Below are 23,784 nucleotides of genomic sequence, written 5' to 3' on the forward strand. Positions count from 1 at the left end.
CTCCACTTTCCCTCTTTAAATTAAGATGAGTAACTTTAAGAATTTACAAGCACTCAATGAAATAAAGACTACTAAATTACAACTTTAGTCAAAAGAACCAGTGCTGGAATGGAAATGATAATTTTTTCCTCCTTCTTTCTACTTTTTCTGTTTCATCTCTAAGTTCAAGCAGCTTATACAGCAGAATAATAAGCTGCCTAAAAGCACTGAATCTACTGCAAATCAATGCAGGAAAGAAACTTTTTTCTTTTAAAATTATGCAAGTTTCCCAGCCATGCAGATCTGTATAATTGGGACATTCTAGAGAAAGAGAATGCTGCTTTAAACAGCTTTTAAATTGTGCAATCTTAATTTTCTGGTCAAACTATAGTCTGATTGCAACTGATGAAAGGTCAAGTAACTCATACTTTAGCTACTTTTGGTTCCCTATATAAACATACCTTTATGCTTAAATTACTCAGACCAGGAAATAATGACTTGCACACACTTGGAATTTATCCATCCCTCAGGTATGAAGACAAGCATTAATTCGATCGGCTTCTCTGCTGAAATCTCTCCTCTAGAAAGAAGGGAAAACAAAAGATTTACATGTTGCAATTATTAATGTCTAAACTAAAGATCACGGCTGAGTTTTATTGCTATATCATTCAGACATTTAAGAAAAAGAGAATGAAATAAAATTAAAAGGAAAATAGAACAAAACCAAAATAGAATAAAACTCAAGTCATGTAATCCAAACAAAGGCAAAGCACAGAACACTCCGTATCCCAAAACTCTTGAAAAGCTACTACAGAAAACAAAATTTAACTGAAACTGCAAGCATACTTTATTGAAGTAGCTTCAGAAAGTATTATTCCAAGTACCAGAAGATGTAATACCTACACTGAGTACAAAAAAGACAGATGGAAAGAGAAACTGACTGTAGCAACAAGGAATGCACTAATAAGACTTCACAAGACACAAAGCTAATGAAAGAAATAATAACAATAATTTAAAAATATTTACAAGCACAGAAAATTATAAGTTATACATATATTGGAACTTTACCTATAGATCCCCATGACCTTTTTCTGACAAAGTTTTTTTACCCTAACTGTTCCTAAAACTATCTCATCCCTTCATTAATAAACAAGTTATTTCAGTCTCAGCACCACTTACCATGACTTTAACAACACTTTTTATTAACTATTTAAGGCAAAGGAAAAGCAGACAATCTGACCAACCTGGTTTTTAAAATGTGCACTACTGTATTGGACTTGATTAAATAGGCAAAAATATACATTAGTACAAGTCTTTTTAGTCAAGAGAAGACAGATTGGGGATATTATCAACACTTATAAATACTTAGAGTGGGTGTCAGGAGGATGACACCAGTTTTTTTTCAGTGGTACCTAGTGACAGAACAAGAGGTAATGGGTGCAAATGTGAACACAGAAGTTCCATCTAAACTTGAGGAGAAACTTCTTTACTTTGAGAGTAGCAGAGCACTGGAACAGGCTGCCTAGAGAGCTGGTGAAGCCTGTCTCTGGAGACATTCAAAACCCACCTGGATGCCATCCTGTGAAACCTACTCTAGGTGAGCCATCCCTGGCAGTGGGGTTGAACTAGAGAGGATCTCCAGAGGTCCCTTCTAACCCCTAAAATGCTGTGATTCTGTGACAAGTGTTTTAAGATACATAATACACCAAAAAGAAAACACAAATGGACACTACTGACAAATGTTAACAGAAGCTTTTTTTTTTTTAAATGGACCAAGCATATTTAAAATGGAAGTCTAAATGTATGTTTATATTGCAATATAAAGTAGGACTGTGTTAATAGAAACTTGTGATAAGAGTCAGGAACTTCAATACTTCAAATAAGAAACTGACTGTTATTCAGAAATAAAAATCAAAAGCACTGACTTAATAAGGAAAATAAGCTTTATTATAATGGAATGTAAGAAAATACAACTAGGAGTAAAAACTGGACCTATAAATTGGGAACACAGGCATTATAGATCCAATTATAAAAACGTCATAGCATCACTACAAATTATTACAAGTAATTGATATGCATGTATTGATAGAAAAATGAAAAACAATCCCCAAATGTGGCATATAAAACTATCAGAGCTATTACATGTTACAAAGAAAAGTATTCACCCTATTAACATCAAAGTATAGGAAAACAGAGGCTGCATCCATTGGAAGCAATATGCACTGATGGTCCAACTTAACCAGTGGCATCTCATTCCACAGCTTACATTGCAATGCATTCCTACAACTTTCCCTTTCCTCTACCTGGCTGGTCACACTCAGACCCATGGCAGGGCAGAACAATGAAGCTATTGCCATCAAAACCACTCCACTGGCTTTCTAGCAGCCTGGTGACCATGTAGGGTAGGAAGAAGATGCTACTTCATCTACTTTAACCACTCTGCCTCCAAACCAGTTACAATCCAGACTGCCTTCCATGGCAGAAGGCAGAAAGGCAGACCTGTGGGTTTCTGCTGATTCTGATGCATAGGTTTGTTTAAACAGACACAACGATAGTGACCAATAACTCATAAATTAGTTCCAGTGATTTATAAGAATGAGGGGAATTTTACAACTGTCGTACTCAACATATTTCTAAGAACACAAGTCCAAAGCCTAGCTTCATACACAGCAGTAAAGTACGGCGTATTTTATGGGTTATCTGAGCCAAATGTACTATGTTAGACTACTTGCTTCTGACATTCCGGACTCCTCCCTGAATAGATTCACAGCCATTGCATAAGAAGTGGAAACTTCTGAACATGGGAACAACACTGCCTGACAAAACATTAGGGCCGAAGGCAGCTCCACCTCCTCTGTGGTGAGGAACAAAGGAAAAGAGGGGGTACAAATGCCCCCAGTCACACTTTCAGTCCCTTGATTATATCTTGCTCAGCCCAACACCTTCTCCGCACGACTTGGAAAGATCCACACACCTCGCAGAGAAGGGACACCTGTCTCTGGAAAGCCGGGTGGCAGCCGTTCCCCGGTCCTTACCCGCTCCTCCCCTGCCTTGGGCGCACCAGCTGTCGCTGGGCAAAGCCAGGCACTCCGCGGGGAGCTCTCACCTTAGGCACAGGAGCCATGCTGGACAACGCGTGACAAAGCCCAACTCCAAATGCTGAAGTGCCTCCACAAAACCACCTGCGAAAGCTACCCCGGCGGTAGAAAGATCAGCGCGGGGCTCCCAGCGGGGCTCCCAGCACGGCTCGGCCTGGCCCGGCCACTGCCCTGACACAGCGCGCCACGGCAGGGACCGACACCTCCGCTACCCTGAGACCGACTGACCGACAGACCCATTTCCCGCGCAGCCCTGCCCCGCACCCCGCCGCCACGGCACCAACCGCCAGGCCCCGGACCCAGCCTCAGCCCCGCCCAGGCCCCCAGCCCCACCTCTCCTCGCCGCCGCCGGTCGAACCGTTACCCCGGGAAGGCGCCGAACCCCGCGCTGACGGAGGGTCGGGTCACGGGGCGGGAACGACGGAAGAGCAGCCACGGGGCGCCTGCGCGCTCCCGCCCCCAGCCCCGAGGCCGCAGTTTCCGTGGTCCCCATGGTCTCCAGAGGGCGGAGCTGCCGCCGGGGCGGTGCCTGCTGGGAGCGACCGTTGGGGTTGTGGAGCACGGCGTGGGTGAGCTGCTCCGCGGGTTCCCATCTCGGCGCTGTGGGAACCGTGAGAGTTAGCGGCTGGGCCGGGTTTCGCGCCGGGTTGTAAGTTTCTACCAACTCCCCCCGGAAGGTTGAGTTGCCTTCGCTGAGGAGGCGTCGGGGGCTTCGGTTTGGCCCGCAGCTGGGCGAGGGGGAGGATGGCGGGGCAGGAGACCTCAGCCCCCGTCAGCGTTTTGCTCGCAGCCGTCTGAGCGGGCAGAGGAACCCCCAGGTCTCACAGAGGGTCAGGGAAGCGCCCGTCTCTTTCCCTGCCGTGCGGTGTTATCCCTGCCGCCCAGCAAGGCGGGAATTTTAAACGGTTGTGCTCAGGCTGCCTCAGAGTCTGCTTATTTCGCTTTCAGGCAACTTCTCGCTTTTGTTCTTGTCTCGGCGGAAACAAAAAAACGAAAACAAAACGTAGGAGGTTGATGAGGAATGTGTAACAGGTTCAGGTGCTGAGCTTTATCGGTAAATCTGTGCCAGGTGCTGGGATATTTGCAGTAACGCAGAGAGGGAGAGGCTTGTTCTAGAAGTCGTAGGTTTTCTTTTTTTCTTTCGTTCTGTTTATTGCAAGGCCTCCGAGACACACATATAAGCAAATGCTTGGCAGTCTTTGCAAGTTGCTTTGGTAAAGAGTGAAAGCGTGTTTCTGAATTAAACGTCAGTGTTAAATGTCTTCTGTTTTACTCTCAAATAAGTGGCTTACTCTATAAATGACTATGAAGTAGAATATAGTCTTAAAACACAATTTATAAATGGCGAATATTATATAGCTATAGCATATGCTGGCCCAATGAGAAATTTAGAAGGTTTTGTGGGGGTTATTTTTGGTTTAAATTTTCAGTCAGTGATTTGATAATTCAGTGTTTTATCAGTATATGAAAACAATCAGGTTCAGTCTTCCTACCTTGGAAGTTACCATCTCTATAAGAAGGTTGGAGGCTGGTGGTGAGCAGAGCTCCTCAATAAAATGAGTAGACCTATTGCTTTTAATAAAAGTAATCTAACTGTCTAGATACAGGATCCAGATCGAAATATTTTAGAGAATACCCTCAAAAAGGCAAGGACATGTATATCTCATTAGACTTTCAGAATTCAGCCTTAGATATACATTGAATGAGGGTAAGGAAAACTTTAGTCCTCAAATATGATCTGTTATTACCTCGTAATGAAAATGGAGAGGTTTGTAGGTCAAATGTTGTTGGTTTTTTCCCCACATATTTTTCTTTATTAATAATACTCTTGTGGGATGTTACATGTTTGTAGTGTATTTGTGTTTCCTATTAAAAAAATACCATTTGACATTACATACCAATATTAAAAAACAAGTAAGCCAATTCTTTTAAAATGTATATTGATGTAGGCTGGCAGGAATACAATTATTTTATCACTAAAGACATCTCCCTTTTTTTTCTGGGTGTTCTCATGTTAAACATCTCTGAAGCTGAATTTCACATACTTTTGAGAAGATTTGGATGTCTTTTGTTATCCTCAGCTATGCATGAGAGAAATCGATAATTCTGGACTTCGAGAAATTATTCCATGTAATGGTGTGATTTATTTATGTTTTTCGGTCGTTTTATGTGCTTGAGGTATAACATCAACAAAAGCAATATATTGTTCCGTCAATGCAAAAAAAAAAAAAAAAATCAGATTGAGTGACTGAAGAAGTTGAACAAAGAAGAAAAACATGGTTTCTGTTGAAACTAAATTTTAACATGAGAACTTGATTTTAAAACAAAACAAGAATTTCTGAAATGGCAGAAATTATGTATTGATTTGCTGCCTTGCTTTAACACAGTTCTAGAGTATAAAACAAGGCACCTTACAAAGACAGACTTGCTGTTCTGACAGACTGTGGTGTGACAGATTGAGTTTGATGTCATTGTGTTCGCTAGAGGGCACACACAGTGTAACAGCTTCTCTTGTCTCTTAAGCAGGTATCAGAGCACAGGTAGCTACTCATCTAGTTATTTATTCAAAAGAGGGCTTTACTTTAAGTATACAGTTGTTTCAAACTCAGGATGAAAGAAATACACAACATTCCATATTCAATTTGGTTCCTGTCGTCTAATATTTAGGGAGAAAGGGAGAAGTAGATAAATAAGCCTGAGGCAAACTTTGTACAATATGACAGTACAGGAGTGGCTTAAAATGATGAGAAAATACACATAGGTGTGTTTCTGCAATCACAGTGATACAAACGTCGAACTGTTTATTGGAAGGGGCCTCTGGAGGTCATCAGTGCTGATTCCCTGCTCAGAAGGGGACTTAGACCAGTGTTATATTATTAAAATAGGCTATATTTAAGGTCCCTTCCAGCCCAAGACATTCTAGTGATTAATCGAATACATCAATATGCTGGATAGATCTTGAAAATCTTCAAGATCAGAGATTTTGCAACCTCTAAGTAACCAGTGCTGCAGTACCCTCTGTCCAACTTGCCTTTTCCAAGCCAGAATATATAACTTCTGACATTGCTTAGGCCATCTTAAAATGCTAAGGAGAGTTTAAGTTCTGACATCATTGTAAATAATCCCCAAGTAGCTTTACTTCTATTTAAACAGGAGAATCTTAATATGAATTCTACCACCTCAGGAAGTAAAGAGGTAGAGGTGTAGTTTGCTTTTAAACAAAGTTTGGATTGTGCATATGTAAGGGACACACAATGTATAATTCTTTTGTTTTGGTTTGTTTTTTCCCGACTGACTTTGGTTTTGTTTATGTTCAGTCTATTAGCAATGAAAATGTACAGTTGAAAATGGTATTTAGGGATAAAACATCTGTGAACTAGAGTCACTATACAATTAGAAGGTTTAGTTGCAAGTATTCTTGGCTCGTAAAAGTAAAACTGGTAATTAAATATTTCCCAAACCTTGTGTTTGTAACATAGCATACTCATGTTCTCAAAGTATTTTATTTTGCTTGGACTTCACAGGTAAAACTTTTACACTGACAACAAAGAAGCTAGAACAATGGGAGTGACTAATCTGTGGCAAATCCTTGAGCCTGTGAGACAACCTGTCAGCTTGAGCACTCTCAAAGGAAAAACACTTGCTGTTGATTTAAGTTTGTGGGTTTGTGAAGCACAGACTGTTAAAAAGATGGTTGGAGTAGTTACCAAGCCACATCTGAGGTATGGTGCCTGTATAAATTATTGTAAAAGTCTTGGAGCTGTTTAATTTAGGTGTGGTACTTCTTTCAAACCTAAAGTGCCTCCAAAATTTGTAAGAATGTTTTGGTTTTGTTATTGGTATTGCTTGTGCTGCATGCATAAAGGTTTTTAGGTGAAAACTCGGTCATACTGGTTGAACTTGATGCTTAGGTTCAAATAGAAATGCTTGAGACACAAATCAGTGTGTTAATTGCTGTATGTTTCTGAGGCTGTACAATGGAAGGTAGTATGGGATTTTCAACTGTTTATCACAGCAGTTTAAATGCTAGTCAGTTCAGAGCATACTGAGAGTCATGCATGCTCTAGTCTGATGTAGCTTTTAAATTATAATTTTAGTTAAACTCTTTGCTGAATTAAATATGTTTGTATCATTCTTCAGGCCTATGAGCAACCTTGTAGGATATGAATATATTTAATTTAAATTAATCACATACTTAAGGGGTTAGCAAGTAGGAGCAGCTGTAAATTGAAAGCACTATTTTCCAAAAATGATGCTGATAAAAACTGAAATGTATACAAATTTTCCAGAAGTTACCTGTTATTGGTTAGCCTAAGAATACAGTTACCAGCTACTGCTAGATGCTCCCATGGCTTCTGTTGAATTCAGCTGATATGAAGTATCAGCATGTTTGGAGAATAACTTCTTAAAATATTATGCTTATGACCCCAGATGGATAATTAGCTAAAACTTGAAGCATGACCAAAGGCATTACATCTGATCAGATGTCCTATGTGCAGTAGAGTGGAAGCATCAGTCCAGATCTCTTATGCAGTCTTCCCAAAGCAAGGCATAGGAATGAACAGTTTTGTACTATCTATACTATACTATATACTATTTATTCTACTAGAAATACTATCAGCCAGTTGGAAATTAAATTGTTTTGCTAAGTATTTTAAAGAAATTTATTGTAAGCAATTGATTTTTATATAATTTGTGAAAGTAGAGCTAGCCTGAGAAGATGAGCTTTACAAATTAAACCCAGAGTAATAGTCTTTCCATGTCAATCAAAGAGATACAAATGTGTGATCTACACTTTTTGAAAGATTTATTATGGAATTATTGGAAAAAGCATGTGCAGTCTGATGATAGTGCTCTCAATTTTCCTGCCACAGACTGAATAGTTATTGCTCCCTTGCAAAATTTCACCCATTACTGATAGTGTTTTGCATATGAAATAAATTTGCATGGTAATGGTGTCTGAGTCTGTATAACCATCATTCAGTCACTTCAGTACCTGATATATGTGTGTTGATAGATTTGGGATTAAAATTTGATATAGAAGAATCAGCATGGGTATATGTGTTTGGAAGCATACTTTGAATTTTTTTTTAAGTCTTTTAAATATACTTAGATCTTTACACCTTGAAAAAAAACTAAAACTTTTTTTGTCCTTACATGGTGTTGTGGGGGGAATTTTGTAAAGCTTTTACAAGCTCATAGTAAAACAACTTTAATCAAAGACAAAAGATATAGATCATACAAGATGGAGAGAAAGCTAAGCTTGTTCCTTGGGTATGCTGAGGGATACAAGGAAAATAGCTGAAGAAATTGGGCTTTGCTAATTCTGCAGCTTATGGAACACCTTGCTTTATTGTAGAAACCTATTTTTCCGGTTCTCTTTCTTAACATCAATGGGAATTAAACTCGTGTTTGTCATGGAAGGAGAGGCCCCCAAGTTGAAAGCAGACACCATGAGTAAGAGGAACGAAGTACGCTATGGACCTTCAACAAAAGCTGGACCTCCAAGAACAGGGAGATCTTCATTTAAAGCCATGCTGAAAGAGGTGAGTAACTGAGGGTTGTGTTTCAGTGTTTTAATGCAATAAGAAAAAATCTTAACAAAATAAGGTGCAAGACCTAAGAAGAATCCGTAGTTTTCTACACAACAAATTTCAGCAGTTCTGAGGGAACATATTCCTTTGAAATTGGGCCTTACAGCATCTGTTGACTGTTGTAGAAGAGGAATATTGTCAGAATAATTTCTGTGTCTGTATTCCCCTACATGTTACACTGCAGTGAGCCATGGTCATATTTGAGTGTTTATTACAGAAATTGAGCTTCCTGGTTGTATCAGGGGAGGTATAGATTGGATATTAGAAGAAACTTCCTCACTGAATGGGTTATCAAACACTGAAATAGGCTGCCCAGAGAGGTGGTTGAGTCACCATCCCTGGAGGTGTTTGATGTACAGATGTGCTGCTGAGCAATATGGTTAAGCACTGGACTTGGTAGAGTTAGGTTAATGGTTGAACTCGGTGATCTTAAAGGTCTTTTCTAACCAGAACAATCCTGTGATTCTGTAGTGTTACTAATGATACTTTTGTCTAACATTGGAGTATACATGAAAACAGGGATGTGTTATGTACCTGTGTAAGCTAAGTTAGTATGTTTTTAAAGGGGTACACTGAATGTTTTGTAATCTAGATCTGTCATTTGGTAAACCAGATGAATAGCTGGAAGGCCACACTTGTTGGAAAACTACTGAATTAGGCTAAATGGAAGACTGTATAGTTATCTTGGTATAAATGGTTGAGACAACTCTGCAACTACCTCCTATTCAGTAATTTTCTTCTTTGTTCATTGTTGAAGATATTTAACTGTTTTTGTCTATTCAAAATTTGATTAAATATAATGTGAGACACTCTTGGCTTCAGTGGATTTAATGCATCAATTTGTATTTTGTTCTTAAATTCTAAAATAAATTCTTTTTTCATGAAATGTGTCAGAAGTATAAATGAGTGTACATCAGCATGCCTTACACTGTGGTGCAGTCTCACTAGGCTGACAGTACTGTATTTTCATGCTTGATATTCTCAGGGAGTCTGGTGCCTGTTGAAAGATGGCTATGCTGGCCCAGTATTACTACTTGAATAAACAGCAGCATTGCTTCACAAAGTTAAATATTCCTTTATTACTGTTATTTGAAAACATCCTAAGTCTATTTAAAGTGTAAAGATTTTTGTGAAGGAGTAGTGATTAATCATGGTGTGTTCAAGTCCTGTAACTAATACTTTGTGAATAATTGAATGCTTTTTTGACTATTACTGTATGCTATATTTCTCCTAAAGTAGTGCTTGTGTTGGAATTGCATTCTACACATAGTGCAACAGTAGCAGCTTTTGTTTACACTTTTGTCTGAGTAAAATGGATGGTAATAAGTGGATCTAATTCAGCATTCAGTTTCTCATTCCTTCTGGATTACTTCTAGTGTCTGGAACTGCTGGAGTGTTTAGGAGTCCCTTGGGTTCAGGCAGCTGGGGAAGCAGAAGCAATGTGTGCTTACTTAAATGCAAAAGGACATGTCGATGGATGCATTACTAATGATGGAGATGTCTTCTTATATGGAGCTCAGACAGTCTACAGGAACTTTGCTATGAGTGCTAAGGTAATGTACTTTATCCTATTCTCACCTTCTCTTTAGATTCTTCCCAAAAATTTAAAGAAGGGACCAGAAACAGATATTGCTGCACTTATGCTCTAGTATCAGAGTTTGTTTAAAATAACGCATAAGATGGGTGCATTTTGGTTGATTCACTGGTAGTCTGTGTATTGGATGTGAAAGCAAAACCTCTAATAGGACAGATGCTCTAGCCCTCTGATGATCTTTGTGGCCCTTCTCTGGAGTTGTTTCAACATCTTCATGTCCTTGTGTTGGGGGCTCTGGAACCAGACACAGTACTGCAGGTGGGGTACCAGAAGAGCAGATCAGAGGAGGAGAATCCCCTCCCTTGACATGCTGATGATTCTTGTTTTGGATTTCTGGGCTACAGGCATGCAGTGCCAGCTCATGTTGAGCTTCTCATCAGCCAACACCCTCAAGTCCTTTTCTTCAGGGCTTCTTTAATTCCATTCTCTGCCCAGCTTGTAATTGTGTTTGGATTGGGGTTTTTTGGTGGTTTTTTGTTTTTTTTGTTTGGTTTTTTTTCTTGGAGGGCGGCATGGAAGTGGCAGAAGACAGTGTCCTGTGTTTTGAATCGTGTTAATCTTGATTTTATGTTGTGTTTGAGTCCCTACTTTAAAGCCTCATGTGTTTCCTTAGCTCATGTCTAATATGCTAGGTAACATTTTAATTAATTTAATTTTTTTTTTATTTTACTCAAGTAGCACATTAAAGTGTTTACATGGATTTTAAAAACTGCTGTTCCTTAGATGAGTTACACAGCCACTAGCACTGGATAATATTAGTTTTGCCACACATTTGTACAATACTGTTTACAATATAAACCATAAAAATACCCCTTGGCTTACTTGAGTTTCTTTCAACAGCTAATGCCCATAATTAAAAATTAAAATTCCATAACTGTACTTATTCCTGTGGTGTCCATGTCTTACATTGTAAATTTTAATTGTTGCTTTTTTTTTTTTCTTTTTGATATCAGGCTCCTCTTATAGCATATGCTGATTTCCTGCAGATGTGGGTGAATAGGGGTGGATAAGTGGCACAGCCCACAAGGTGGGTGTGGCATTGTCACATCTCACAAAGTGAGCACAGCTCCCCAGAGGTTGGGGCCCAAACCAAATGTCACACCCCAAAGAGTGGGCATGGGTAGAATTCCCTAGAGGTGAGGGTTGACCCAGAGAGATTCCTATTGGAGCCCCTTGCTTTCTAAACTCCTTCAGAGAGGAGCCTAGGTGCAGCTTGGCCCAATTCTCCTCTTAATCTCTTTTAACAACCCATTTGGTGAGATTTAAATTTGAGAATTCTCTGCACAGTACTCTAGGAGTAAAATTATTACCCAAGAGGTTTGTACAAAACACGACTTTACTTAAAAGTGTGTAAGATTATTAAGAGTGTCAGATTACAACTAGCAGAATTAGAAACAATGGTGATTTTAAAGCAATGGATTAGCAATAGCAGAATTTAGCAAAATTTAAGGAAATTGTCAAAACAACAAGTTATAACTAACAAAACTTAACAAAGTAACAGATTGTAAAATTCAACAAAGTTTACCCATACCTGCCAAGATAAGGTTAGGAACAGAGAGAGAGAGAAAGAGAAAAAAGAGGAGAGAGGAAAGATATCACCACCCTTGAATCCAGTGATGATCTTGGTAGGAAGTTGTGAACCTTGGATGGCGGGTGTGCATCCAGCATTTTGAGTGTGCCTCTCTTATGCCACCTGACCCCACCTTTTGGGGGGGGTGGGGAGGAGGGCTTTGGCATCTCTTGCACAGCAGAGTGTTCACTTGGGTCCCTCCAGATGGGATATTTCTGCACATGCACTCTCTTCATTGGCCTTACCCAGGGCACACACAAGATGTCACTCTGCCTCTACAGGGTGCAGCTTGCCTGCCCCTCTCCCTTATCGAATAGGAAAGTTTCTGCCTATCAGGGTGGCCATCAAACAGAGCTCCCCTTGCCAGGCCAGTGTTCAGCTTACTGGAATGACCACTGAAGGAGGGGCTGCTCTTGGGACAACAGGGCCACACTTATCAGGGTGGCTGCCCAAATAAGGGTCTCTCTTTGACAGAAGAGAGTCCAGGTGGCTTACTGAATGAGGATCCCACCCAAGTACAATGTCCATTTTATCAGGGCAGCTGTTTTGAGATGGTTATTCTTTTCAGGACACTACAATAAGCAGTCATAACTGAATTTGACTTAGGAAAGGAACTGGCCTGATGTTGCAGAAATAACATGCAATAAATTTCTCTTGCAGGATCAACATCTTGACTGTTACACAATGTCTTCTATTAAGGAGAAGCTTGGTTGTAACAGAGAGTCTTTGATTGGGCTAGCTGTTCTTCTGGGTTGTGATTATCTTCCAAAGGCAAGTGATATAATTAATTTTTATTGGATACTTAAACTGTCTTGAAATACAACCAGCTAATCAAGGGAGATGTGCATGCTGACAAAACTGTAGCCAATGCATGATTTCTGAGATCTAGTTGAAGAAGATGTTTAGTAAGTCCCTGTAAATTTTGTGAAGGCTTAGATGTTAATGGACATTAATCTTTCTAAAGCTGTTTATGTATCTAAAGGTGTTCTAAGCTTTTCCTATAATGCAGGTAGAGACAAAAGTTTAGAGCAGAAGTGTGAGAACTCTGTTGTTTGTGAGGATGCTTTATACCAATTTGCCTATAAGCACATTCCTGGCAGAGTAGCTATGGAAAATGAGAAAAAAATGGCTTTGTGCTGTTTGGAAGAGTTGGTAGTGATGGCTTTGAACTGTAGTTATTAGTAATGCAGTTTAATGTCTTCCATTTTAGTTCTATATTTAGAAATATACATTATTGAACTTTATCATAAATATATGATTTATGAGAAAGTCACCTATTTGAAAGGTAACTCATAGGTACTTCAACTTTTTCCTTTGTTTGTTTGGGGGGGGTTGTTTTGTTTTGGTGTTTTGTTTTGTTTTTTCCTTTTTTTCATACAGTGTATTCAGGCACCTGTTGCACCCATTCAGGCTTGCAACGGATATCTAATTATTCTTAAATCATCATGTCCCATTTTGATAAAACTGTGTTCTTGAATAGTTGGTAATGCTGAAAGAGCAAATAGCTCCACATTTTTTTTTTTGTTAAGCCTTTCTTCTGTTAAAGGAGTTTTCTTCCCCTCTTTCCTCTCTTTCCTCAGTCCATTTTCATGGTGCAAGCAGCCCCCAGGTTCCCACACAGTCCTGAAGTGTCATGAATGTGTAATACGAGGGAGGGGTTTTGAGTTAGTGCAGTCCAGCAAAATGGATAAAGACAGCAACTTCTGAGGAAGGATGGATTACAGGACTTCTTTGGGAATGGGGATTAGCAGAACAAATAAATGAGAATACCACTGTATGCCCCTCTTTTGTTGAGTATGTATCAAAACAATGCTTTCCTTGCAGAAGCTGAATATCTGACTCTGCATGAGTGTATGGCTGAAGTCCAATGAGAACTGGCTTTGAATGTACATTTATTTGATGCTTATAGTCAGTTCAGCCATTACAGCTGGATAAAAATAAGTTTTAGATTTATTTGTAATAATGCTGTAGAGAGTACCCTCAATGTAGTACCCTTATATGTAACTATACTCATTCTTGGCAAGACAGAGTAAGGATTGAAAGAGGAACTGGAAAGGCAATACAGGAAAAAATGTTTTCAATCCTGGGATAATTTGGGTTGGAAGGGGCTTGTAAAGGTCATTGTGGTTTTAGGCCCAGCCAGCAAAAAAGAACTTCGAGTTTGCTTGCTCACTTATCCCCCCACTGTGAGATGTGGAGGAGAAAATGTAATGAAAATGTAATGAAAAACGAGGACAGGGAGGGATCACTCTCCACTAGGCATCACAGACAAATTAGGCCTGACCTAGGAGAAAACAATCTATTTAATTTCTCACCAATCAAATGAGAGCAGGATCATGTGAAACAAAACCAGATCTTAAAAGCACATTCCCCCACATCTCACTTCTTCTCAGGCCCAAATTACTTTGCTCCTGATTTCTCTTTTGTGCTCACCTTCCATCTTCTCTCTCTTGCAGGTCTTCTAGCATTTTCCTTTTACCCCTCATAAATATTTTAATTGCAGAGGCTTATCACCATTGCTGACTGACTTGGCTTTGGCCAGAGGTGAGTCCAGCTTTGGATCCCAGGAGGCTTCCAGCAAGATCTCACAAGAGACACCCTTTGGCCTTTCCTTCTCTACCAAAGCCCCACCACACAAAAACAGCACAGTCATCTGGTTCATCCCCCTGTGATGAACAGGGATATCTTCAACTAGATCGTGTTGCTCAGAGTTCTGTCCAAGCTTATTTTGATTGTTTCCAGGGACTGGGGCATCTACCACCTCCAGCAACCTGTGCCAAAGTTTTCACCCACACAGGAAAGAATTCCTTCCTTATATCTAGTCTGAATCTACCCTCTTTTAGTTTTAAACCATTACTCCTTGTTCTGGGTACTGCTAAAAAGTTTGTCTCCACCTTTCTCATAATCTGCCTTTAAGTACTAGAAGGGCACAGTAGGATCTCCCTGTTCTCCACGCTGAACAACCCCAACTCTCTCAGCTTTTTCTGATAGGTGAATATCTATCTGTCTGATCGGTTTTGTACCCCTCCTCTGATTGTTTGAATCAACTGACTATATCTGCAGCATGTCTAGGGGTTACTACAAAGTTCTGGATCTCAGTCCATGAGCAGAGTTCCTGGAACCTCCAAGGTGAGGTTGGCTGGTGCTTAGAGCAACCTGATACAGTTGAAGGTGTCCCTCCTCATTGCAGGAAGGGTGGACTACATCACCTTTAAAGGTCCCTTCCAATCCAAACCATTCTGTGATTCTCTGAAAAGATTTGCTGACCCTATCACCTGTAGTGGTAGTCCTTTTTCCTATTATGACATGTATACTGCAGATGTAATAGTGGATTAAATATTAAAACCAAGCAAGTAATTGTTGAAAGGGAGAGAGGAATTTTTTGGTTTGTGGTTTTATTGGGAGGTTTAATTAATTTTCAGAAAATGTTCTTGCACATTTTTTGACACTTCTCAGAAGTGATTTTATGTAAGTGCTTGAGGTTTTCAAATACTAAAAGTTTTTTCTGTTGCCATGAAGCATCTCCTTCCTGTGAGTGAAAGCTTTTTCCTTGGTTTGTTCTGTCTTTTAAATTCCAGCCTTTTTACTCTAGTATCCAAAATGTCTGTTTGTCTTGTCCTCCCAAGACAAGTATGAAAAGTTTCAGTTCTCTGACAGCTGGCAATGTTACCAGTATTGTTGGCCTGTTGTAGATAACAAGTAAACCAAACCAAACTAAACGTCATTTCCTGTTGCCTTCTGCTACATTCGTTCTCTACCTTGTTTCTTCCAAACTGCTATTGAGTGTAAGAACATCTTGTGCACAGCTGTTATACGTTACCTTCTCTGACTTCAGAACTTGGTCAAAAATTAATTTTCTCAATTTATTATCAACATCTGGGGGTTTTTTTGTTTTGTTTGCTTGTTTTATTGTTTTTGTTTTTATAATGTTATGAATGCTAGTTTTTATGAAAATCCAAATACTTTCTGTTTGTCATTAAATAATGTTTCTGTTTCTCTAGGGTGTTCCAGGAGTTGGGAAGGAACAAGCTTTAAAGTTAATTGAGAATTTGCGAGGTCAAAACTTACTGCAAAGGTAAAATGAAGATTTATGTTGTGTTCTGAAGTACTTTGATTTTATTCAGACTGGCTCGTAATTGCAAGACATGTTTCTACTTCTTTATTTGGGGGTGGGAGGGAAGGAGATTACAACATTCTGTACTTGGTTTGCTGAATGAATTCTATGTTTCGCTGTGCAAGATGGCTCCAAGCTCTTGAGAAAGGAAGAGCTACATTGTAAAGGAAGAGTCAGGTGAAAGACTTGCTACTTTTTAAGTGGGTTGTGCATCAGGGCATGATACATCAGATGCTTTCTGTGTTTCTGTCAGCATTTATGTGTCAATACTGAAAAAACAATCAGATAATGTACTATAAGAGTAAATTTCATAAGTTAGAAAACTGTCTCTTGGGTAGAATCCTGAGAAGTATAAAGGAAGTATTTTTCTGTTCTTTATTTTAATTATGAAAGTTAGAAATATTTCTTAATCCTTTTAATATCATCCTTTTAGGTTTGAGCAATGGAAAAACCACTTTCAGTATGATAATAACACAGCTTTGGTTGTTAAAAGGGTAGTTCACTGTTCTGAGTGCCATCATCCAGGTCAGTGTGAAAAGCCCTGAATATTTATCTTTAGCCTCCTTAGTTAAGTTTTGGTTTGGGTGTGTGAAATGGATTGGGGGTTTTTGATTTTGGAGGGCTTTAACTAGTAATAAAACCTGCTTTTCTTGTCATTCAGCTTCTCTATGCATTTTCAATATTGTGTATATGTATTTTATATAAAAAATTTAAAGGCTGGGGACTACTTTTCTTCACATGTGAACCAAGTTGATAGCAGATGGAATGTTACCCAGTGTCATTTTGTGACCTCAGATGTTTGCCTTTTTAACATTATCAGTAAAGAAAATACTCTATACTGACATGCAACTATTATTTTAGTTGCCAAAATTGATCTTGGATCTAAAGAATTAAAGGCATTAGCGTTGCTGGCTTTTACTGTATTTTCTTAAAAAGAAATTAATGTCAAGGAACCTCATTTTGGTAGCATCTTTGATCAGTGAATTCATTCAAATCCATTGCTTAGAGAGGGAAAATTTTGTCTCAACTCTGTTACATATATACATTTGTCAGGAGGCCACGGACTCTTCTGTAGGTTTTAAAGAAATAAAGTTTTCAACATAAGGCCTGAAACTTGTGGAAAAAGAGGTCAAAAATTTGAAATCTTGATCATGCTTATCACATTTCACTGGATTTATAAATGCAGCTAATGTACTCAGATCTGCTTTCAGCTTCTATTCATGTCAGATTCATATGTTCTGAGCTTTTTATTTGTACTATTAGCTTTGTACATTTGGAGATTTTGGAAACCTGTTTTTTCATCCTCACACTTTGTGCATCTGCTTCTGTAGGATCTTACAAGGAACATGAGCAGAATGGATGTAAAATCTGTGAAACCACAAGATACTGCAAACCCAGTGACTCCAAATACTGCTGCCCTTGTGAATGGCATCAGATAGAGCAAGAAAATCAAGCAAGTGCAGTGGAGGACAGTATCAGAAAGTAGGAATGTCTTGAAAATTGAACTGCTTTTCCTTGCATTCATGTGCAGGGTGAGCATTTAAATTCTGCATTTTTCCCATTTGTATTCAGTCCCTAACACATTTGTTTTGCCTGCAGAAAATGTAACAGTTGTGAGGGCTTTCCATTCTCTGAGGTAACAAGCAAACCTATTCAAAGATAATTTTTCTAATCAATTAATTGAAATCTCGAAGTTCTGCCCTTGCTTAAACTGTCTCTTTTTTTTGTTTTATCTCAAGGTTATCCAAGAATTTCTTATAAACAAGAATAAATTGATCAAGATAAAGGAATGTCAAAGGCCAAAGTTATTGTCCTTTCAGGTATGTACAAAATACTGTATATTTAGCTTTGTAGTTTTTTGTTTATTAGTAAGGAAAGCATGTCAGGTAATTTTGATCTTCATTGGTAACTTTGCTGGAAGTAAGAGTTAAAGAATCTTGCAACAACTTCTTAATAGACTTCATTTTTTAAAGTCTAAAATGGAAGACTTTGAGAACAGTTAATGTAAAGAGGTATGTGGAAAAGTGGAAAAAAGAACTCAGAAAAAAGGTCACTTGCTATGTTTTTTTGGGTTACTGTCCAGTATTACTAGACTGAGTTGTTCTGAGTGCTGCATAATCCATATAGTGTGTAAAGTACTACATGGTTATACGACATAATGTCTGCATCAGGGATGTCATCTTTTTTGTTTTCACCCACCTCTTATAAAGGTATTAATGGATACAGCTTTTTACTAGCACTTGTTTCATTGTCACAATGGTAAAATGCATATATGGTAACTTTGGATATTGGTAAGTCATGATTGTGGACACTTTTTTTTTTTTTTGCTCAGAACCAGCTTTTGTATGTAGCAAGCAGAAGTGGCCTTTATTCTGAATTTTGCCTCTTTGTCCAAAACCAGGTAGCAGGCTTGTATTTAGAATAGACGAGACTGTTTTGATTTAGAGACCTACAACAATCATCTAGTCCTACTGGCTGACCACTCCAGGGCTGACCAAGTTAAACCATATTACTATATATTGTCCACGTGCCACTTAAACATTGATATCTTTGGGCATTGACCACCTCTGGAGGAAGCATGTTCCAATGTTTGAGCAAGCCTGCACAAGTGTTTAGCACAATATGGATAATTTTCAAGTTCAGATCTCTTTAATTCAAAGTGCACAAAGCTCAAAAGAAGTAATTTATTGCTCTCTCCATAGAGAAAGGATAAATAACCAGTGAGGCTTTGGGGGCTGGGGTTGGTGTGAAGAGGTGGGAGCTGAGGAGGGTGTTAATATATGTATGTTATCATTGTTTTCCAAGAATTGTTTATATTTTGTTTTTTATTGGGAAAAGCAAATCTTTAACAATGTTTAGTTTTCTGGGACTGATGACAGCATGTGAGAATTATGTGTAGGGTAATAGACCTCTGAGTAGTGTAACTCCCATGAAATTCAGTGTTCCTCCTCTCACATGCAAAATCCATAATTTTCATGTATAACTGATCTGAATCCGATCAGATGTAGCCTGATCAGATGTAATAGCCATCTTATTCTTGCTTCCCCAGCTACACAACCATTTCTCTTGCCTGTTATTGACAGCTGTGAACCTTCCCTCTTACAGCTTCCATCCCTTGGCAGTGAGATATTGTTAGGCCCTGCAGTAATGTATAGTAGCATTACACAGCATCCTGTCTAACAGAATAAGAGAGTTTTAAAGTTTGGGTTGTGTTTTTGTACTGACAGATATTTGCTGCTGAGAAGATGGAATGGCCTAAGCATTACTCTTGTAAGAAACTGTTACCCCTATTGACACTTTATGATATGATCCAGAGAAAATCTGGATGTATTGATTCAAAACAACTGCAGGCAATACGGTAATGTTTTTGGTTTTTTAATCTTAATATGCTTACTTCTGTGGCTGAAAGAAAGTTGTGTTTTTTCTTCCTTTTTCATGGAAATACAATGGCTTTCTTCAATCTCTATTTCAAACTTCGTGTTCATTTTGAATAGAGGCAAAAATCTAGATCAATACACCAATTCTTATACTACTGCTGCACAAAGTATACATATAGCAGTTTCAGTCTAACTGACAAAGCCTGCTTTTTCCTACACTTTCTGTGCTGTTTCCTTGGATCTGCACATGAGATTTAGCACTACAGGTTTAATCCTCTGCTCAGGTTGTTAGCAGTTCAGTTGACTTCTGTGAGTCACAGGAAGCCACAAGTCACTTGGAAATAAGCATCTTACAGATTAGGTCATAGTTTCTGGTTTCTTACCAGACCTTCTGACTTTCATTGTCCTGATGTTCAGGTGTCTGATGAAATCATTGGCTTGCAGTTCTGTTCTGCTGCCTGTTCTTCTCAAAGCAACATTTCCATTAAGGACTGCTGCATTTATGAACATAAAAATGTCTAAGTATCCTATTACTAAAAATGGATATGCAGGAAAAAAACCCAAGATAAGTATGTAACTATTTTACTGTAGATATTGTTTCACCATTCAGGTTTCTGTTACTCAGGGTTTTTCTGAGCCAGAATTAATACCTTCTTAAACTGTTCACCTTAGTGTATGTATTTTTTTTAATTATCTAATCTTTTCTTAAACTTACATAAACATTTACATCTACATTTTAACATTATAAACATTACAGCTACAGAAAATCTGAATTTAACTTCCCCATGTGAAGGGAATTATTATATATTTTACCTTAGTGTCTGACTATGTGATAGAATCCTGGAATGGTTTGAGTTGGATGGGACGTTTTAAAGCTCATCTGTTTCTGGCCCCGCTGCCATGGGTAGGGACACCTCTCAGATTTTATTTCTCAAGTGAAACCCAAATTGCCCCCTGAAATTTTTATATTGCAGGTAGTAGTTTTTTCATGTTTCTTGATGCTGTTGAAGATCTTACAGACCTTAATTTTGGAGGACAAAGGACAATCATTAGCAATTCAATAGTACCTCTTCTGGGTAAATTATTACTGGTGGAAAAGAAGAATTGAGAGACTGATTGGATAAATTACCAGCATTTACCTTGATGAACAAATTACTGATATCCTCTGCTTATAACACATTGTAGTGTTTCAGGAGTTTTAACGACAGATTGTGCATGCTCAAGAAGATTATTTTGTTAACAAGTGTTTAAAAACACAAAGAGGAAACCAAACTGATGTTTGTAGGAATCTGTTTTGGTTGGTTGTTACAGAATAGCTTTTTGGTTTCTTGTTATGGTCCTCTGAGCTGTAGCATTAAATGTTTTGTTACTAAAATCTAGACCCAAAATTTCATTGTATAACCTATACATGGAAGTAGTGTATTTTTAAAAGTTATATTAATTTTGTTAATACAAGATTATGATTTCCTTTCAATTATTACAAATTACAGTACTGAATTATTTTTAAGTAACTTAGATTTTTCCTTCCCTGTTTAAACAATCATCAAATGGGCTTCTTTTTGTTATTACAGGATAGTCAAGACACGTGTTAAAAATGGAATTCCTTGTTTTGAAATTGAGTGGCAAAAGCCAGGTTTGTCTGATCTCTACTTACATTATAGAACAAGGTTATTCATAGAAAAATGCTTTAAAGAAGAACAGAGTTTGAAAACATAAGGCAGTGAAATGTGGCTAAGATGGAAACTTCTATGAAAACAACAAAATTTGCATCGAGTTTCACATACCCTGGAAGTAAGAGCAGTGCTTTAAAAAAAAAATCTGCCTAGAAAGCAAGGGACGCAGTCTTCAGGTACTTCTGGTACATCTTAGTGAGATCTGGATGCTATATTTCATATCATATTTCATTATGTACCTCAAGCTGTGTCTGTTTATGAGCTAGAAATTATTCCCTGCTGACAGACTTCTACCTTCAGAGTTCTTCTTTGAGCGACGAGACTGGCAGAAAGAAAAAGACTTCACTTGTGGCTAAGTGTCAGACATTGTACAAATGACCTTTTTACATACCTTTTTTTGTACTCAAATCTTTTGGGTTTGTTTTCCTTTTCCAAACATTGATATGTGTGTGTAATGTACATTCACTCATTTTTTAGAACATTACGTTGATGCAGAAGATGAGCCTCCAGAGTTGTTTGTAGTCACAGTAGAAGAGGAGTCTCTGTTTCAGGCTGCTTATCCTGATGTTGTTGACCTTTATCAAGTGGAAAGGTCAGAAGGTCTGAAGAGGAAACAGAAAAGTAAGCCAAAAAGCTTATTTCTTATGAACTTGTGGGACTTAGTAGGATACAAGAATCAAATGTAACAAACATTTCTCCTGCTATTGTAGGATATCATGTTTTGTCAAAATCAGGGCAGGAACTGTTCTTTTATCTTACTGTTTTACAATTTAGCATTAGGATCTGTGGTTAATATGACCTTTTGATATGTCCCTTTTATTTTTTTTTTTTCAGACAAGAAACACAGACCAATAGAAAAGGAATTATCAAATGTTTATGATGAAGTTAGCAATCTTCTGTCTCAAATGAATTTAAAATCTAGGTGTGGAATTTTTTCTGTGCAAGACAGGTCAGTTATAAAAATTCCAGAAGATCAGATAGAGCAGAGAAGCATGGAATCAAAAGATGGAACATCAGCCATGGCTTCCTACATAACAGCTGTTCAAACATTGGCTGACTCATCTGCACCATTCACTAAAAACTCCAGAATGACATCCTCTTCCTCTGTAACAGCTGGTCTGCAGCTGAGCAGCACTGATTGTGAAGGAACTTTCATCAGCTCTGCACCAGCCCATGGATGTGATACCCATGATCCAGCAACTGACTTAGCTACATGCATGAAGCACTTGCATCCACCAGGTCACGAAACAGTGAGAAATAGCTCAGAATATTCTGATGCTGTGAAGTCTGGTGGTGCAGATGGTTTGATTTTAGGTGATGCTACAGGACAATTTCAGAAGTGGTCTTTAAGTGAGCAGATACTTAAGAAGACTTCCATTCAACCAAACCCTTTGTTTTCTGAAGATGTAATGCAAGTGGAGTCTTTGAAATGTCTTAAACAAACAAAAGAAACATGGAATCCCAGTAAAGATGATGTCTCTTCACTGTGTCAGGAAGGTAAAAATGTGCTACTGGAAGACTATGGAAGGGACTCCAGTGGACATATTGATCAAGGTCAATACAAAAAAGCTGACAGGCTGGCTGAAAGGCTGGAAAAAGACCCTAATACAAGCACTTCAACATCTCTAGCTCTCAGTGGGCAAATAACAAAGGCACTACATCATGGGTTTGAAATGCTTCCAGTGTCTCAAAAGCCAGCAGATGTGACTGACTGCCACATTAAAAAACCTTGTAATCAAACTATGTGGAAAACTTCTTTTAAAAAGAGTGTGTGTCAGAACAGATGTCATTCTAGTGAAGAGAGTGATGATGAGAACATGAAGGAAAATCTGATTTATGAGCATCAGAAAAGGCAACTGAACCCTGGTCAGTTTAAACAATGTTTCACAAAGGAAAGGAGTAAAGCTGTTACTAGCAAAAGAACAAACAGTGACTCAGCACTTATAATTAAAGAGAAGAAGATGACCAGTTTCAAAAAAGCTGGTAATAGTTTTTCATTGCAAGTATCTCCAAAACCATCCTCTGGAGGGGAAGTTGGTTGTTCCCAAAGTCTAGAGCAGCCATTTGAGAGGTCAGGTTCTGCTCCCACTCAGCAAGCCAAAAGCACTGTTCCAACTTACACGTGGGCAGACAGTCCCCTTCCCCTGTCTGAAAGACTAAAAGGAAGAATGAAAATCAATCAGGTTCTCCATAAAACAGGTTCTTATAACAATTAACTCTGAACCTTCAGCTCTTGAGGTTTCTTTCTCAAAGTTTCTTTAGTATGCTCTATCAATTTTTAGTGGGCATTTTTTATGAACAAGAAGGGCTATGTAAAATACTGGAGCTGAAGTTTGAAACTAACTCTATAGCAGAAGTAGGGAAGTACCTGTTCTTCTGGACTTGATTACATCTGAACTTGATACAGAAGCAATAGAATATAGTATATAAGAGAGCAGTGAGGTTTATTTACCAAATAAGGTGGGGTTTTTGCTAGACAGTTGTGAGGATTTTGTGTACAGGTATTAATCTTCTTATTAAACCACACTTAATAAAACAGTGCCTGCACTGCTGTTAAGCATTCTTAATAAGATTAAGTAACATGGCTTTTTCCAACTGAAATTTTCTGTTCTGCTCCATTAGCTTAATTTTGCTAGTTTTAATATTTTTTTTTTTAATTCTGGGATGCATGTTGTGTTGATTATATCTGAAAGGCCCAGAGAGACACAGCAGATGTACCTTGAAGGATGTCTATATTTGTATCTGCCATGCCCTATAGTAAGCTGTTCTTTGTGCATGTACATCT

General features: G+C 38.4%; 2 protein-coding genes across 2 annotated transcripts in view; one reads left to right on the forward strand and one right to left on the reverse strand.

Annotated features, from left to right (window-relative positions):
* SMC6 (structural maintenance of chromosomes 6) overlaps positions 1-3,514 on the reverse strand; it is a 33,896-nt gene extending 30,382 nt beyond the window's left edge. Inside the window, exons 1-2 of the mRNA XM_030448289.1 lie at positions 3,411-3,514; positions 441-559 (exon numbers count right to left, since the gene is read on the reverse strand). The gene's annotated coding sequence lies outside the window, so the exon portion shown is untranslated. The remainder of the gene's footprint in view (positions 1-440; positions 560-3,410) is intronic.
* Positions 3,515-3,621: 107 nt separating this feature from the next.
* Positions 3,622-23,463, forward strand: GEN1 (GEN1 Holliday junction 5' flap endonuclease). Its single transcript, XM_008495322.2, has 14 exons — positions 3,622-3,726; positions 6,602-6,799; positions 8,437-8,623; positions 10,048-10,224; positions 12,496-12,606; positions 15,837-15,910; positions 16,383-16,474; positions 17,281-17,431; positions 17,549-17,585; positions 17,689-17,769; positions 19,177-19,307; positions 20,898-20,959; positions 21,477-21,620; positions 21,834-23,463. The coding sequence occupies exons 2-14, from the start codon at positions 6,639-6,641 to the stop codon at positions 23,213-23,215; spliced, it is 2,790 nt and encodes a 929-aa protein (XP_008493544.2). The 5' UTR covers positions 3,622-3,726; positions 6,602-6,638; the 3' UTR covers positions 23,216-23,463.
* Positions 23,464-23,784: the final 321 nt, after the last annotated feature.

The sequence above is a fragment of the Calypte anna genome, chromosome 3, assembly GCF_003957555.1.
Source record: "Calypte anna isolate BGI_N300 chromosome 3, bCalAnn1_v1.p, whole genome shotgun sequence".
Lineage (NCBI taxonomy): Eukaryota > Metazoa > Chordata > Aves > Apodiformes > Trochilidae > Calypte > Calypte anna.

What these genes read in the sequence shown, in the direction of transcription:
- GEN1 (XM_008495322.2), top strand. Translation starts at nt 6,639, where the DNA reads ATGGGAGTGACTAATCTGTGGCAAATCCTTGAGCCTGTGAGACAACCT. An exon ending in AAACAACTGCAGGCAATACG is followed by an intron (nt 19,308 to 20,897) that starts GTAATGTTTTTG and finishes TTGTTATTACAG; the next exon opens with GATAGTCAAGACACGTGTTA. An exon ending in AATTGAGTGGCAAAAGCCAG is followed by an intron (nt 20,960 to 21,476) that starts GTTTGTCTGATC and finishes CTCATTTTTTAG; the next exon opens with AACATTACGTTGATGCAGAA.